The following is an 18,614-nucleotide window of genomic DNA, read 5'->3' on the forward strand; positions in this document are numbered from 1 at the left end:
GCATACTATGTGCAAGAATATAATAACTTCTATAATACTGCTCCTATGTACAAGAATATAACTACTATAATACTGCATCCTATGTACAAGAATATAAATACTATAATACTGCATCCTATGTACAAGAATATAACTACTATAATACTGCCTCCTATGTACAAGAATATAACTACTATAATACTGCTTGTATGTACAAGACTATAACTACTATAATACTGCTACTATATACAAGAATATAACTACTATAATATTGCTCCTATGTACAAGAATATAACTACTATAATACTGCTCCTATGTACAAGAATATAACTACTATAATACTGCTCCTATGTACAAGAATATAACTACTATAATACTGCCTCCTATGTACAAGAACATAACTACTATAATACTGCTCCTATGTACAAGAATATCACTACTATAATACTGCTCCTATGTACAAGAATATAACTACTATATTACTGCTCCTATGTACAAGAATATAACTACTATAATACTGCTCCTATGTACAAGAATATAACTACTATAATACTGCCTCCTATGTACAAGAATATCACTACTATAATACTGCTCCTATGTACAAGACTGTAACTACTACAGGGAGTGCAGAATTATTAGGCAAGTTGTATTTTTGAGGATTAATTTTATTATTGAACAACAACCATGTTCTCAATGAACCCAAAAAACTCATTAATATCAAAGCTGAATATTTTTGGAAGTAGTTTTTAGTTTTAGCTATTTTAGGGGGATATCTGTGTGTGCAGGTGACTATTACTGTGCATAATTATTAGGCAACTTACCAAAAAACAAATATATACCCATTTCAATTATTTATTTTTGCCAGTGAAACCAATATAACATCTCAACATTCACAAATATACATTTCTGACATTCAAAAACAAAACAAAAACAAATCAGTGACCAATATAGCCACCTTTCTTTGCAAGGACACTCAAAAGCCTGCCATCCATGGATTCTGTCAGTGTTTTGATCTGTTCACCATCAACATTGCGTGCAGCAGCAACCACAGCCTCCCAGACACTGTTCAGAGAGGTGTACTGTTTTCCCTCCTTGTAAATCTCACATTTGATGATGGACCACAGGTTCTCAATGGGGTTCAGATCAGGAGAACAAGGAGGCCATGTCATTAGATTTTCTTCTTTTATACCCTTTCTTGCCAGCCACGTTGTGGAGTACTTGGACGCGTGTGATGGAGCATTGTCCTGCATGAAAATCATGTTTTTCTTACCTTGCAGACTTCTTCCTGTACCACTGCTTGAAGAAGGTGTCTTCCAGAAACTGGCAGTAGGACTGGGAGTTGAGCTTGACTCCATCCTCAACCCAAAAAGGCCCCACAAGCTCATCTTTGATGATACCAGCCCAAACCAGTACTCCACCTCCACCTTGCTGGCGTTTGAGTCGGACTGGAGCTCTCTGCCCTTTACCAATCCAGCCATCTGGCCCATCAAGACTCATTCTCATTTCATCAGTCCATAAAACCTTAGAAAAATCAGTCTTGAGATATTTCTTGGCCCAGTCTTGACATTTCAGCTTGTGTGTCTTGCTCAGTGGTGGTCGTCTTTCAGCCTTTCTAAGGCTACTTTCACACTAGCGTTCGATCGGATCCGTTCTGAATGGATCCGATCATATTAATGCAGACGGAGGCTCCGTTCAGTACGGATCCGTCTGCATTAATAACTTTAAAAAAATTCGCAAGTGCGCAAGTAGCCTGCGCGGATCCGTTCAGACTTTCAATGTAAAGTCAATGGGGGACGGATCCGCTTGAAGATTGAGCCATATGGTGACATCTTCAAGCGGATCCGTTCCCATTGACTTACATTGTAAGTCTGAACGGATCCGCACGCCTCCGCACGGCCAGGCGGACACCCGAACGCTGCAAGCAGCGTTCAGCTGTCCGCCTGTCCGTGCGGAGGCGAGCGGAGCGGAGGCTGAACGCCGCCAGACTGATGCAGTCTGAGCGGATCCGCATCCATTCAGACTGCATCAGGGCTGGACGGAGGCGTTCGGGTCCGCTCGTGAGCTCCTTCAAACGGAGCTCACGAGCGGACCGACGAACGCTAGTGTGAAAGTAGCCTTACCTTGGCCATGTCTCTGAGTATTGCACACCTTGTGCTTTTGGGCACTCCAGTGATGTTGCAGCTCTGAAATATGGCCAAACTGGTGGCAAGTGGCATCTTGGCAGCTGCACGCTTCACTTTTCTCAGTTCATGGGCAGTTATTTTGCGCCTTGGTTTTTCCACACGCTTCTTGCGACCCTGTTGACTATTTTGAATGAAACGCTTGATTGTTCGATGATCACGCTTCAGAAGCTTTGCAATTTTAAGAGTGCTGCATCCCTCTGCAAGATATCTCACTATTTTTGACTTTTCTGAGCCTGTCAAGTCCTTCTTTTGACCCATTTTGCCAAAGGAAAGGAAGTTGCCTAATAATTATGCACACCTGATATAGGGTGTTGATGTCATTAGACCACACCCCTTCTCATTACAGAGATGCACATCACCTAATATGCTTAATTGGTAGTAGGCTTTCGAGCCTATACAGCTTGGAGTAAGACAACATGCATAAAGAGGATGATGTGGTCAAAATACTAATTTGCCTAATAATTCTGCACGTAGTGTATAATACTGCCTCCTATGTACAAAAATATAACTACTATAATACTGCCTCCTATGTACAAGAATATAACTACAATAATACTGCTCCTATGTACAAGAATATAACTACAATAATACTGCTCCTATGTACAAGAATATATTTACTATAATACGGCTTCCTACGTACAGGAATATAATTACTGTTGTACTGCCCCACTTGTAAAAAAAAATATATAACTAATACTGCTCCCTAAGGATATATATATAAGAATAGCAATATAAAAACCACAATAAAAGTTTAACATTTCACATTTTACTGGCTTTTTAATTTAAATGAGGCTTCAAAAATAGTATTATCAGCAGAAAACGATCCCTGGTACTCTGGTGACTGTCAGCTTTGTGGCCAGCGATTACCAACGAACAAAGGAGTATCCTTGCCGTGCGGTGTAAACAGATACAGTGATGCTGTCCTTTCATTTTTCCCGCATGATGACAGATGTCTGACTCAATGTCTTCTCATGTTCAGGTGGGAGAACCAACCAACTAAATCTTCAAAACACAGCGACCCGAGCAGTCATCCAGAGACTTGATCCTGACCGCAGTTATGCCGTGCAGGTCATTGCATTTAATGAAGATGATGAAAGTGTGCCAGTGCGAGGAGAATTTAGAAGTAGGTAACCGTGACCTGATAAAATATACCCAAGAACCCAAGATCAGATCACAGTGACAGTGGCTTTCAGTTATATCTACATGACTTACTGTAACACTGAATTCACTGTAATTAATATCATTTAGAAGGGTAAGTTGAAGCTTGAGGGCCCCATCATTGATGCATCATGGATAGTACTAGTCTCCCCATATGGGACCAAGGATCTTTATGGACCCCTTCATGCTCCAGGGCGCGAATATGACCCCAGCGTCTGCCACATTGTATTTACACTCTTTTGTTAATGTGCACATTGACCCAAATTTAGGAATCGTAAGGGCTTAGTCACACGACCGTAGGTCGCATGTGTCCATGCTGAGGACCACAAATTGTGGTCCAAAGTGCATGGGCACCGGCCGTGTGAATCCCATATTGCGGCACAGACCCATTGACATGCCGCAATATATGGCAAAAGATTGGAAATATTCTATCTTTTTCAGGAACGGAGGCATGGACCCAAAAGCCCATGGAAACGCTTTGTAGTGCTTCCACGGGCTTCCGATCTGTGCCTCCACACTGTATCTTGTGGATCCATTCAAGTAAATGGTCCACAATACGGGCATGGATGGCCTACGGATGTGTGAATAAGCCCTAAAGATGTTGTAAGCTTAGGCCGGCTGTGTAGACTTGTACCAGATTTGTCAAAGGTTGGATGATAAATCTGGTGCAGTGATAGACACTTTTTCTGACTACACCAAGCATTGGTCATCTTACTTTGTAACAGATTTTTGTGCCATAATTGTAGTGCAATTTTGGTGCAGCATAGCACACCGTAAGCCCTGCCACTTGTTCATGTCATAAAAAGTGTAGAAAGCCTAGATGCACCAAATTGCACCAATTTGCACCACTTTTTTTTAGAGCTCATGCACATGGCCACAATCCGGAGTCCACAATGGGTCCACAATCCGGAAGGTGCGGTGTGGAACGGAGGCATGGAAGCACTACGGAGTGCTTCTGTGGGTTTTCTGTCCGTGGGTCTGCACCGCAAAAAAAAGTAGTGACTGCACAGTTTTTTCTCAGTGTGGACCGTCAGATGCGGATTGTGGACCCCATTCCAGTAAATGGGTTCTGCCTTTGCATATATGCCGGCCCTACGGTCGGTGCTCGTGCATTGCAGACCACAATTAGAGGTCCGCAGAACAGGCTCGGCCGGTATATGTTCATGTGCATAAGCCCATAGACCAATTTTTGGTAAATTTGGGCCATTGTTGTAGTTTTAGTTCAGTTGACTACTGCACAGTACAAGTTGCTGTTTGGGTCTAGCTTTATAAATCTGTCAGAGATTAAAGGGGTTGTCCGGCCAATTTTTGTTTAATTTTTGTTTAAAGGATCAGACTGGCATAAAAAAACTAAATAAGTGATACTCGCCCCTACTGATCCACCACCACTCCCTTTCCAATGCTGATCAGGTCCATGCTGGTCTCTGCTTTCTGGTGCTTCTTGACATACAGAAAAAGACCCTCAGCCAATCTCTGGTCACAGGGGTGACACGCCTGAACCACATTTCCTGTGTGCTGAGAAGCACTAGGAAGCAGAGACCAGCATGGACCTGGAAATCATTGAAATGTTAGATCTTGGGACCGCTGAGTAGTGGACCCACTACTTCCACTTCATGACCACAACTCCATTCAAACTCTTTCTTGCCATGGCTGGGTGAGGGATCATGGTCCTCCTTTCTAGTGGTCAGTATGAGTTCCAACGATCAGACCTTAGTAGATAAAGTAAGTAATAAGTCTTGGATCTTGAGGATCTAACCTCTGGGACCCCGACAAGGATACACTCTTTACCGGCACTCCATTTATACTATTCCTTATTACTTTCTTCAAGTGATCAGTTGTTGGACCCCAGTCAATAGGTTATAGAAGTTTTTGGCTGGAATACCCTTATAAAGGCTTGTATGAGGTTAGAAATTTACTTAGTGTGGCACTTAGTAAGATGTGTGTGGTGGAACATTAGGGCCCCATAGAAATATATGCATTCCATACTACATCTCATTACAACTTTGAGGTGAGATGTCGAGCCAGACTTTAGATTCTTTTCACTTTGTGAAGATTGATTTACTGTTCATTACCTCTATAGCAGAGCAACTGCTTTCTTATACTTCTCTGTGTCTGTTTCATTTTCAGTCAAAGATTTGGGGAAGAAAAAGTCTAGTAGAAATCGTAAGGTTGAAAGTCAAAACAATGTCCCAGAGGAAGGTAAGACATGAAATCTCTCGACTCTTTCTGACTTCTTTCGGGTGTTGGTTCAATTAAAAAAAACTTTTCATTTCCTAATTTTTTTTAAAGCCTGTGCTTTTTTCTTCCCAAGTATATACAGAAACTACTGTCAATTTTATTTATACATATTCTCCATCTATACATCTGCTGAGCACTGGGATTCCTTCACGCTATGGTCCATAATTATAATTGCGGCTGCAACTAAAAATCTAATTTATACTAAAAATTGGTGGGTTTTTGGTGCCCTTTGGTGCATCTCATTCCAGACATATCTATGAAGCAAGTAAGCCAAAAATAAATATCCCCTGCACCTCCGATTTCAAGGGACATGACTTAGTTGGGATGTGGTTTAGCAAGAAAGGGGTGTGGATTAAGATTTGTCATTCATCCGCCAGGTCTATCTAAAATGTAGATTGCAAAAACTAGACAGTCTATAGATGAGGGCCATGTCTCAGACTGGATGATAAATCTGGTGCATGGCTAGACATTTTTGTCTAACTTTAGATCACCAAATCATGCCATGTTTTATGCCATTCCCTTTCCCGCTAAGCCATGATCTTTCAGTGGGCGAGGTGCATTGCATTATTTTTTTGGCTTCCTAGTTTCATAAATATGTATACAATGAGATGCATCAAAAACACACCAGTAATCAATGTGGACCTCCACTGCAACGTAAGCTAACCAATAATTGGTATCAAATTAAGGCAAAAATATCCAGAGGTGCGCCAAATTTATCAGCCAGCGTAAGGCTCCATAACACAGATAGCAGGCAGAATGAATTACCTATTAACATCTGTGCCTTCTTCATACATGACCATGCAGCTCTACCCTCCTTACAACAGAAGCTGAAGGATCCCATTATAAACCAAGGGGGTCAGTTGGGTGCCAGTGCATCCTTGCTAAGACAGTTGAGTGTTGTGGCAAGTCAAAATGCAAGTGTTTGGGAAACAACAGAAGAGCGGTCTGGTGACCTAACATGAAGATCTACTCATCATTTAAAGGAATCAGTAAGTAAATTAAGTTAAATGGAATCTGTCACCAGCGACCTCCCTGTCCAGCTCTTTGCATAGACACATAGCTGAGGTTCACCTGATTAAAACCCTATTTTTTTTCTTTTGTTGATCCGAGGCTCCGTTCCCAAGTTAGGATACTTTCTCTTAATATGCAAATTAGGCCTTTGGTGCAATAAGGGTGTCACCGTTGCGCTTGTTGCACCCAAGCTCCACTTATTTCTGTGGCCAGCCGCTACCTCACTGCATTGCCACTGCCTGTCCCTGTCAATCAAAGCAGCCATGGAGGAGGCTAGCCACAAAAAGGAGCAGAACTTGGGTGCAGCAAGAGCAACGGTGACACCCTCATTGCACCAGAGGCCTAACTTGCATATTAACAAAAAGTATTATAAGTTGGGAGCGGCGCCTTGGAGCAACAAAAAGGAAAACTGTGTTTTAATCAGTTCAACCACAGCTATGTGTCTATGCAAACAGTTAGACAGGGAGCTCGCTGGTGACAGATTCCCTTTCAAGTAATTGACTTTTTATGACAAAAGTCCAAGACAGATTTCGGGGCTTAGTCGCTTCCACTCAACTGACGACAATTCTCAAGTCTGCAGTTTTGGCCAAGCAAAATCACCATCTTAAGATCTAAAAATAGGAAAAACAGCAGCATAGTCAGTGGAGACAAGGGTGCAATCCCTCAGGGACCCTGGGCAATGGATCCGGTGAATATCAGATAATTTAGAAAGACGAGGCAGCACTCCATAATACAGTGAAAAAAGAGTGGTGGACTCGGTTTATTCTCCATCTTGAGATCTAGTGATAGATTGTCCACCACCTGGAGGGAAGCTCCTGTACATGCTCAGTTTTACCAAAGTTGAATAACTTTGTATATTTTGCTATTAAATTGTATTAGCCTTTTTTTAACTTTTAACAGGATATCGATGTTCGTGGTGTGAAGGGAATAAATCAGTAAAATCCATTTTATTTTCATTTTTTCCAGCTAATCTCTTGGTGTCATCTGTTATACTTCTCTTTCCTTCTCGTATGTGTCTGTCCTCGATGTGCAGTGTTTTCTATCGGTGTGGTAGGGGGTATAATACTTATATAGATGACATCAAACACTCTGCTCACCCACCAAGATCAAAAGGCTAAAGAAATGCCAAAAATGCAGGTGTTTGTGGGAGTCTTCAATAGCAAACCTTTTATCTTATGCTGAGTTGTCTTACATCGTAGAACAAGAAATGTAGAAGGAGATGGAGAAATAACGAAGTGTGGTCAAAACATATATAACATTACACCCCTTTCAATATTACATTTTATGGTATGCAAAATAGCTGCAACTGACTGAACCTAGAGACCCATCCGTAGATAACTCTGTTTCAGGTTTCTGCCCCTCATCAGTTTAGAGCAGAGCACTGATTGTCTACACATGATGCCAAACAGTATCACGTTCTGTACTGATGAGGAGCAGGAAGCCCGAAACAGCGCTGTTAACAGATGGGTGTCGCTGGTTTGGCTGGTAGGGTCTAATTTGCATTACCTTTTCCCATGGTGCATTGCCTGAAAATTAGGTCTTCATACACCGTTGTCTATTTTCCATAAGTTCCCCCCGACCTACATTTATTTATATTTTTTTAGTTAAATCCAACTTGTAGCCTTTAAGACGGTAGAATTGAAGCATCAATGCTGAGTGCGGTTTTAACATGCAGACAATGAAGATAAGGAAAGGTCACCTGTGGCTCTTGGGCCCAAATAATAATTCCATTACAGGGCCACCACCAACAATATAAAAGTGGTGTCTTCTTACACCAGGTTCACACTAGGGTTATGAGATCCGGCAACCTCTCCCGGGGGTCTTTTCCGGCATGGATGCCGTCTGACAGTCAGACAGAGAGTTATTCACGGCATCGTATATCTATGCCGGACACAGAACTCCGGCAGGCTATTCCTCTGCTGGAAAAGCCTGCAGTATTTCTAAAGCTCATGTGAATGTAGCCTTATGTGGCCTTCAGGCTAGGTTTAGGTGAACTATCTCTGTGTTTCTCATAGTTACACCCCCAAGGGGATAGTGAAAGTTGTATTGGAGTAAATATGAGGGAGACCAAGGCAAAATGTAACCTGTGGCCCCTCAGAACACTTAATGGGACACGGACAAAGGACTCAAGTCAGCTCTCTCTTCTTATTTGTACAAAATTTCCTCTTTTTATAATTCATTGTAAAAGTAATCTGCTTGATTAAAGGGTTTATTCCTTTGTTGTCCCTTGTTCATAACCCACAGAGCCAGAGCAGAAAGTGGCTACAAAAAGTGTAGGACCTGGCTCATCCAAGCATTATACAGACAGCTCCACGAGAATTGTGCAATGCTTCATTTCGCCTGTGGGGGTGCTGTAGGGAAATTGAACACTTGCTGATGTGTTTATGGCTGATCTCTGGTGGTCCCAGCAGTAGAATACACCATGATCAGTTTATCATCAAGGGACCTCTTCTAAGAAAAACGTATTCCACCTTAGTTTTCAGCATGTCTGCAGGTTTTCAGCAACCGGGCCAGGGGCGTATCTATAGGGGAAGCATGGGAAGCGCTGCTTTGGGGCCTGAATTCAGAACGGGCCCACCCAGGAGGGGGGCTAAAATATTTTATTGTCGGAGTCCCCTCAAGAGTATTATACAAAATCATTATTTACAGTGACACTGTAGGGAACAGATGGAGTGGCTGCCGCCGGCAGTGTCGGACTGGGGTACCTAGGGCCCACCAGTAAAATTTATTTTGGGGGCCCACCATACGGATACATTCGAATATAATAAATATTCGAACTAGTTTTTTATATGAACATAGACTGGTGGAGGTGCTGTACATTGAATGTGTGTATGTAGTGCAGTAAGTCTAATGTGTAATGTGCCACTTGTGCAGGGGGTGGGAGACTAGGGGCCCACTTTGTCCAGGGGCCCACCGGGGGATTCCCCTGTACCCCTGTGGGCCAGTCCGAGCCTGGCTGCCGGGCCTCATCTGAGAGGGTGATCTTGACTAACCACAGGAGTAACGATTGCATGGGAGGGGGGTTTGGGAAGAAGTTTCTGGGTGGTGGGGGGCATGTTCAAAAATTTACTGTGGGGCCCAGTCATTTCTAGTTACACCACTGAATCGGGCCTATCACAATCTACTGATTGATTTAATGCCTCTTTCACTGACAAAGTATTCACGTCTGTTTAAATTGTTGCATTGGACTTGACTTGGAGGCAGTAAACTATTTGGATGAAAGCTGAAATTGACTTTTTGAAATTGACTTTTCCATGTTGTCCAGAATTTTACTGTTGAAATTCCTCGCAGTGAAGGTTTTGGAGAGTAAATCTGAGTTTTGCCCTTTTATTCTCCTTGGCAAACATAAAAGCGCTATGTGCCATGTGGCACTCTCATCCGTCTTGCCTCATGATGAGCCTTACATCTGTTCGGTAGCTGCAGATTTTCTGACATTCGGGTTGAGCTGTTGCAGATAGAATCTATATAATATGACTGAATATATTGTATTCTATTCCTGTCTGAAACAGACGTGTCCCCTAATAGGTATGTCAAAGTTTTTGATTTAAAAAAAATGCAGAACCCAATGTTTGAGGGTTCCTGCAAATACAGCACCCTAGGGGAACTCACAAAGGAGGGGAGGCTCAGGGCAAAATCTAAAGGGGAATAGAGAACTGTTGTCGAGTATGCTCTTGAACAGTGGTGCATTTATAGGGGGTGGCTCTGGTGCTTGAGGGGGCCCAAAAAACATTCTGATACATAAGAAGACTGGCAGTATTATATAGGGCAGTGCTGGGGTAAGGCAACCCCATGTTGACCTTCAGAATCTAGAATTCAAGAGCATGGACTGGTATGATGATTTGAACTAGTCTGGATTTTTCTTCTTCTAAAGTAATGGATGAAGGGCCAATAGTATATTTAACCCCTACAGACTTAGATCTGGCTCTGGATATATATAATGTAAAGGTCAGGACATTTAAAGGGCATCTGTCAGCAGATTTGTACCTATGACACTGTCTAACCTGTAGCATGTACGCTTGGCATCTGAAGACATCTGTGTTGGTCCCATGTTCATATGTGTCTGTATTTCTGAGAAAAATTAAGTTTTAATATATGCAAATGAGACTCTAGGAGCAACAGGGGGTGTTGCCGTTACACCTAGAGGCTCAGCTCTCTCTGCAACTGTTGCGCCTTCTGTACTTTGATTGACAGGGCGAGGTGTAATGATATTTTTACTGCCTGGTCTTTTTTCAACCAACCCCTTCCTTTTGTGTCCTGGTTTGCTGTCCCAGCCAAAGTAAGGATCATGCATATTCGATGGAAATTTGCCTTCTTTGAGTAATTTGGGAAAAAATCTTGCTCAAACCAATGTCCAGGGCCATAACTTGAGTTGAGGTCACTGGTGGACCTTGTTACTAGGCAGCACTAACAGGCCCACCTGCCATGTCTAGGGTTTTTCCATACAGGATTTAGTAGGAGAACTGAAATGTTGAAGGAATACCAAGCTATAGCTTTGCCAAGGCCACCCTGAGAGTAATCACCCCATTTATCTGCCAATTTTATGTTAAATGAAACCCTGTATTTATCATATTTTAAAGTGTACCAGTCAGTAGGACAGGCCTCACAGGGGTAGACATAGATATTGTCAGACTGGGGATCCTTGGGCCCATCGGAGGAAATGATTCACTGGGCCAAAGTCCTGTATCATCGATATAGTCTAACGGTTTTGAGTCAAAGAAATGGACCCATGTGGCAATGCATTAGCTCCAAAGGCAGCTCCAAAATTTTTATTTTTTATTTTTTTATCTCCTGGACCTTTGGGGTCCACTAATGGCTTCAGACACTGGGCCCACCAGAGGATCTTTTTCCTCTGCTGGGCCAACCCGACCCTGGGCATAGATATACTATGTATGATTATCTGTTTGAAATGGGGTAAATTGTGTAAATTCTGAATTTTGGAAGGCAATGATCGCCTCAAGCCGAAGGGCTTCTGGTGAACACAACCAAGGCCAGTAAATAATCTGTGGGTCCTGTACGTGAAAGAAAGCGTTGTTGACTGTAGTGATCTGACAGGCTTTCTGCCAAGGAAAGTTAATGACAAATTTCCGGCAGCTCTGCTTCAGTCAGCAGCATCTAAGTCAGTGCATATCGGGACAGTGGCTCTAGTTCTGTAATATGAGAAGATATACGGTAGAGTACGCAGTATACAAGGCGGCTAATCCTCCTCAGTATCAATGTAACTGCACAGGACGGATTGGAAAGCCCTGCGCTGATGCACTACAAGCCACGCAATAGCGTATTCACTAAGTCCAGAGCAGTCTCTAATGTAAAGGTTCTCCTATACATTTAGCATACCGCGTGTACAAAAATTGCCTTATACATACACAGACACAAAGAATCTCATTAGTAGACTTTGGAAGGGCCTGGCTGGACCACCAAGGACGGGAGTGTCCTTTGTAGGACCAGAGCCTGACATAATCATATTGCAGCGGACTGCTGGGTGGTATGTGAAGGATGGGAGTGGTAATTGTGGCTCTGAGGGTGGTTATAGTGCTCACAGATTACAGTGGCAAGTGTGCAGTGACTGGAGGGTGCACCCTTTCTTCCCCCAGGGCACACCTTGGTATTGGGGCTCCTGCCTTGTGTTGATAGGGGTTTACCTTGATGTTGGATGATTTGCTGGGTGCAGGGCAGGGCCAGTGAGTGATGGAGACAATGATGAGGCCTGTTGTTTGCAATAAACAGAGTCTCTGTTTACTCAGTTAATGATAGGGATTGTAGTACAAATAGCAGCAACAGTATGTCACAGTGCAATATTCTCTCAATACCAGCGTATGGACAGGAACACTGATGGTGGTTATAGTACTCCTTCTCTCCAAAGACACTTTGCAGTCTCACAGCAGAACCAAAGGCTTGCAAAAAGGTTCCTGTTAAGTCCTTCTTCAATTCCTGGATTGAGGGGTGCAGAACCGAAATATGGGTCGCCAATGGGTCTCAAAGTGTGAGGAGTACTCCCTTCCACAGCAGCAAAACCTTTCTGCTATAAACCTTGCTGTGTGAGTACAATGCACGGCCCTGTGAGTTCTAGACCTCCTCAGATGTCTGGTCTCTCTTTCTCTGGCAATACGGCTGCTTTCTAGGCAGCTGTAAGGTCAGAGTTTTGGTTTCTCTGAACTTGGGCCTACTGTAGTTGTGCAGGAGGTCTCTCACACACATCTTCCCTCCAGGCTGCTTCAGACTAGACTCTTCTCTCTCTAACTAGCTAGGGGGCGGACCTAGTCCATCTCCTGACATCACAATTTGCCAAGTTGTTAACCATATGTTCACCATACAATGCTGCTAAGTGCATGTACGTAACAAATCACAACATTTAACTCAAGAAACATTGAATTAACTCTGTCAATGGTAATTAACACTTAGCAGTAGTCCTTATGGGGTGCTCCAATAGGTCCTTGCCACAACAGAGCCTATGGGGTCCAGCAGAAATTAGAATACCAATTTAAAGGGACATGCCATTTATCTGCACTGCTGGATGGCAGGCTCATGGTAGTGCAGTAGGACCATAGACATTTTTTATTACCTGTCCCAGAATGTATAACAGTATGGATATTATGGGGCGCCTGGATCCTGGTGCACGCGGGGACCTTCTGCCTGTTACAGATATTGCATGGGTGTCTATGAGCTTCGCGCTGTGCTTCTGATTAGGCTATACTGAGCAGAAATGATCTGGGGGACCCAGACAAACCCTCAGAGGTCCCTCTTAGGCCGTCTGCTGACCCACACATATGCAGTACTAATAATAGTGATATTACATTTAGTTTTTTTCAGTTGAGCACAAACCTAATCCTAGTACTAGACATGGATTTCCCCTTAGACTTTCAAAGAAATGGCATTTCCAGGCAGTCTCTATGGAAGCGATATCCTCAGTGCTAGAAGTTTAACAATTGTGTGGCTGGAGCGGATGAGAGACAAGGGCACGATGCTTAAAATGGAGAAAATTACCATTCAAAAAGCAATGTGAAGGAATACAGGAGTTATGCGATCACGATTTAGCAGAGCTGTGTGCAGGAGGCTGTATAACGGCATAACCTATTTATTTTTTTTCCACACCCCCCTTTAAAGTAGAGAAGGGCATCATAGCCCGTCACTAATTCTTTCATGTTTGCTAATGTTACAATTACCAGTACAGAGGGAGAGACCTACGTGGGGTCACACTAGGTGCAGGGCCATTTGAGCCCAGTGCAAAGAGTGCCCCCTTCTTGCACTAGATAGAAAGTAGTAATGCACAGCAAAATTACTTATTACTTTGTGTGTGCAGAAATGCCTAAAGTTGCTCTCATGCAGTGACCCAGCCTCAACTGCCTCCATAAAGTGATCTTAAATGCCCCCCATAGTGTCATCCACAGACACCTCATTGTTCCTGCCACAGATCCTACAGTATCTCAGACCTGGGGGTATCTGCAAATTGTTTTATTGTTATGTTATGTATGTTAATTTTTGGGCCGTATGTACCAGCCAGAATAGGTATGGATGGCAAAGGTTGACAGGAACAGGACTAACCACCCTGTTCCTCCCCTCTTGGTAGGAGTGAGCTGGTCCTTCTGTGGGGGGGGGGGGGGGAGTTGCAGAGTAGGTACTCAGAGGAGAGGAAGCACACTCCAGAGCTCCTGCTTCTGACCACGATATAGGATTCTCTAGAGAGGCCAACATCATTTAGCTTCACAAACGCACTTGAGAGTACACAGTGACATAATCTCATCAGGGCTACTACCACTCTCATCCTTTGCACTGGCTCGCTGCAGTCCCATCTCAGATTTCCTGCCATAGATACCCCCCATAGTTTCCCAATACACATTTCCTGCCATCATTACATAGCCCGAGTAATGTTTAGCAACTTTGAAAATACACTACCTTTCTACTTTCCATTATTTCATGCTCACTATTCACATTCAGAGCTGCATTCAAAGTTCTGCTTTCTTCTAGTTGACTCTCAGGCTGCAGAACCTGACATCTACAATAGCCACCCACCCCCGGATCAATATCTATACAAAAAATTTTTTTTTTACGGAATTGGGGTTGGGGGGGGGGAATTGTATCCTCTTTTCTATTTTGTAATGTTTTGATATATTAAATAAAAAAAAAAAAAAAAAAAAAAAATATCTATCCAAAGCATGGCCTGTTGGGGGGCATTGTGACATTTGCACAGGCACTGTATATGGGAAAACTACATAAGATGAAAGCTACGTTCAGAAAACAACTATCGCTGCACTGGTTCATCTTGTAATAAACATAGACGCGGTTTTATCATGTCACCTGTGTATGATCTCACTCTTCTTTATTCCATTTTAGGGTTGTGCCTGCTAAACTCATCTTAAAGGAGCTGCCAAAAGCAAATATGTATGAGTGATCTATGTCTTTGATACCCAAAAAGGCCTTCAGCGCTCCAGACACCACTGCCGGACGCCATCTTAACTCACAAATCATATTTCTGTACATTTTTTTTTCCTATATTAAACTTGACATTTTCTTTTACAGTTGATTTAAGATGAACATTTCTTTTGTTTTTCAGGACCCCTGGAAAAAAATTATGGAGTCATTCATCAAGCTGGTGTAAAGAAGAACTGGCTTAGCTGGTCACAGCAACCAATCAGATTTCACCTTTCATTTCTCACAGCTCCTTTGGAAAATGAAAGGAGGAATCTGATTGGCTGCTATGGGCAACTAAGCCAGTTCTACTTTACACCAGTTTGATAAATGACCCCATAGATTTAAAAAAAAAATCTTTTGAATGTAGTTGAATGTAGTTCACTAGGGAATTCATTATATATTAACTTTAGGGGGGAATCTTTAAACCATGGAGGGAGATTAATCAAAGTTGGCGCAGGGGAGAAGGGAGCTGTTGCCTATAGCGACCAGATACCGGCTCTCATTTTTCTTTGGCCTCGTGCAAAATGAAAGCGGTGATCTGATTGGTTGCTATGGGCAGCTCTGCACTATGTCTATGTACTGGGTTTGATAAATCTCTGCCATTGTTTTAGACCATGGACAACTAAATAAACATACACAAAAATATAAGACTCAAAACCCCAAAATTCAGGTGTGACTGTAGTTAACTTCAATATCTCAATCCCCCCAGGAAGATGAGAAAAGGGGTGGTGTTTGCTGGTGTCCTCACTTTACTGCTGCTGTACATGCCCCTGAGGAACCACCAGGGCAGATTTACAAATGTATTGACACCAGGAAACTGTCCAGGCTGAACACCATATTTATGAAGCCCTTGTGACTTTTTTATTACATAAAAATTTGTCATTAAAAATAGACAGGGCACACCATAATGAAAGATTTAGGTTGGGGCTACAACTAGACGTTCACGTGTCCAAAAGTCACTGTGTAGTACTGCAGCCTTACAACAAATGTATTTGCCTGAAGTCCCAAATTTTCATGTTGTCCATGCAAATTCAGACTGTCCCAGGATGAAAATGGGTGAGGCTTATATAAGCTTATCTCATAAATGGGTGGTCCTACATCGTTTTGGTCATTTCCAGGGGTGAGTCCCATTTGCCACAAATTTACCAACTGCACAGTTGGTAAGTATGAAAGAACAAAATGCAAGTAAATGGGGTTGTGTTCAGACCCACAAGTTGGCCCCACCCAAGAATTGTCCAATCATGCAACACGGGAATGCAACGTGTCTCCAATCACTTGCATTATTTGCTATTCAAACAGTGCTACACAACAATCTTTGGTCACAGCGACTAAAGGAACCATGGAGCCCCAGCCTTATTAATGGAGAAAATTGAAAAAAAAAACACCATGTCTGACTTGATGTTGTCTTATGTGGTGATTTGTCAACATGGTGGGCAATCTTGCTGATGGATCTGTTGCTTGCTATACTGCGGGAGAGATGAGCACACCCTTAAAGGGAACCTGTCACCCAAAAATCGTCTATCAAGCTGGTTACAGTACCTTATAGTGCTGTGTCCTCGTTTCTCGATGCACTTTTTCTTCGTTTGGCCGCATGTCTGCTCATTCCGAAATCGTAGTTATATTCAGCTGCTGCCCCGTGCTGCAAGTCAGGCTTGAAGTCACGGGGGCAGCGGCCTCGGCGTCTTCCATGGCCCTCTCCCCGCCCCCTGCCTCTGTGACTGACACCCGAACATCCGAATCCGGGACCGCGCTCAACGGCCGCATGCGCAGTAAAGGGCGGCAGGAGCGCGGTCCCGGCTGCCGCGCGTACTACGCGCCGTCTTACTTTCGCCGCACTGCGCATGCGCCCGACATCCTGTATCAAACGCGCCCGCGCCCGGCATCTGGGCGCGGGCGCGTTTGATACAGGATGTCGGGCGCATGCGCAGTGCGGCGAAAGTAAGACGGCGCGTAGTACGCGCGGCAGCCGGGACCGCGCTCCTGCCGCCCTTTACTGCGCATGCGGCCGTTGAGCGCGGTCCCGGATTCGGATGTTCGGGTGTCAGTCACAGAGGCAGGGGGCGGGGAGAGGGCCATGGAAGACGCCGAGGCCGCTGCCCCCGTGACTTCAAGCCTGACTTGCAGCACGGGGCAGCAGCTGAATATAACTACGATTTCGGAATGAGCAGACATGCGGCCAAACGAAGAAAAAGTGCATCGAGAAACGAGGACACAGCACTATAAGGTACTGTAACCAGCTTGATAGACGATTTTTGGGTGACAGGTTCCCTTTAATATCTTGTGATGGAATAAATACATCTCCCCAATGAGATTTTTATTTGGGACTAAAAATATGTCAGGGTTTGTAAGTCAAAAATGCATTTTGGACCTTCTGATCCCCATTTCTTGTGTCTGTGTATCATGGGCAGATCAAGCAGCATTGCACTCTGTGGACTTCACCAAAGAACACCCTATATCTTAAAGGCTATGGACACCTTTGGGGAGAATTTTTTTATTTTATTATTGCATTTTGAGCTAAAAATCATTTTTTCAATTGGTCCTTAATAAAAGTTTTAAGCCCCTTTCTCCGTACAGACTTGAGATTCTCTAGTAGTATGCTCTATGGGTTTACTATTTCCTGTCAGGCAGCTCAGCTGACGTGGGTCCTTATTTTTGCTCTCTGACCTCCTAAACACTCATTATCGTTTTGATGGAGCGTCTGATTGTCGAGAAGTAAGCGTTCCTTCCTGACTGTCGGCTGCTCGCTCAGTAAAGGAGACCTCTGCATTTACATTTTGTAGGTAAAACATAATTACACACTTTGTACACATAAAGAATTAATGTATCATTATTAAAAATGGACCCTTGCTGTTTTTTTATTTTTTTTTATTTTTCAGTGACTAGACAGACATTGCTTTACCATACCATCTGGGCATATGAAAAAGCCATTGTATTATGTTACGTAGATATTTTACTTATGACTTTTTTTTTTTATGATTGTTCACACAGGGCGTTTTCTCATAGCCATTATGTCGAATTTAGTATATATAAGAAGCCTTGCAATTTGTGTTCTCACCTAAGTAGTAGGAGGGACTTAATACAACTGAATATAAGGCTTCCCGGATCTGGCCACACTTAGTTACCACTAAGAACACATTGGTGTTCGAAACGCGTCAACTGCAACTGCTGTCTGGGTGAAGGTTATCTGCTTGTGAATTATTGGCTACGATACCAATAAAGCGCTTGAATATTTTACAAAGTGCTGGATTGTTCTCCTTGATCTCCTTCACAGTATGAGGATGAAGGATCACTATGGTCAGATTATCAGGAACGAGGGTTCGCAGGAACCGTCGTTCCCAATAATCTGGACGATTGTTGGTTCGTCTAAATTAACCTTTAAATAAGTGTTTATGACCTTTAGAGATAAGGTTTATTAGAATACCGGACCAAAGTAAAAGTACCATTCACATACCTAGACAAATAGTGAACCGTTTAAGACAGAACGGCTCAATATTTTTAATAAATACAAATTGAAAAAAATGAGTTTTAGCCTAAAATGAGCAAAAATACAATCATAAAAAAAAATTGTCCCCAAAGGTGTACATGGTCTTTAACTTCCTGGAACACTGTGTGATGCAATTTAGGATAATGGAGTTGCAT

General features: G+C 43.1%; 1 protein-coding gene across 1 annotated transcript in view; it reads left to right on the forward strand.

Moving 5' to 3' along the window:
- COL14A1 (collagen type XIV alpha 1 chain) overlaps positions 1–18,614 on the forward strand; it is a 206,430-nt gene that overhangs the window by 62,297 nt on the left and 125,519 nt on the right. The window contains 2 exon segments of the mRNA XM_044294523.1: positions 3,142–3,285; positions 5,448–5,519. Of these exon segments, the coding sequence (XP_044150458.1) occupies positions 3,142–3,285; positions 5,448–5,519 (216 nt within the window).

The sequence above is a fragment of the Bufo gargarizans genome, chromosome 5 (assembly GCF_014858855.1).
Source record: "Bufo gargarizans isolate SCDJY-AF-19 chromosome 5, ASM1485885v1, whole genome shotgun sequence".
Classification (NCBI taxonomy): domain Eukaryota; kingdom Metazoa; phylum Chordata; class Amphibia; order Anura; family Bufonidae; genus Bufo; species Bufo gargarizans.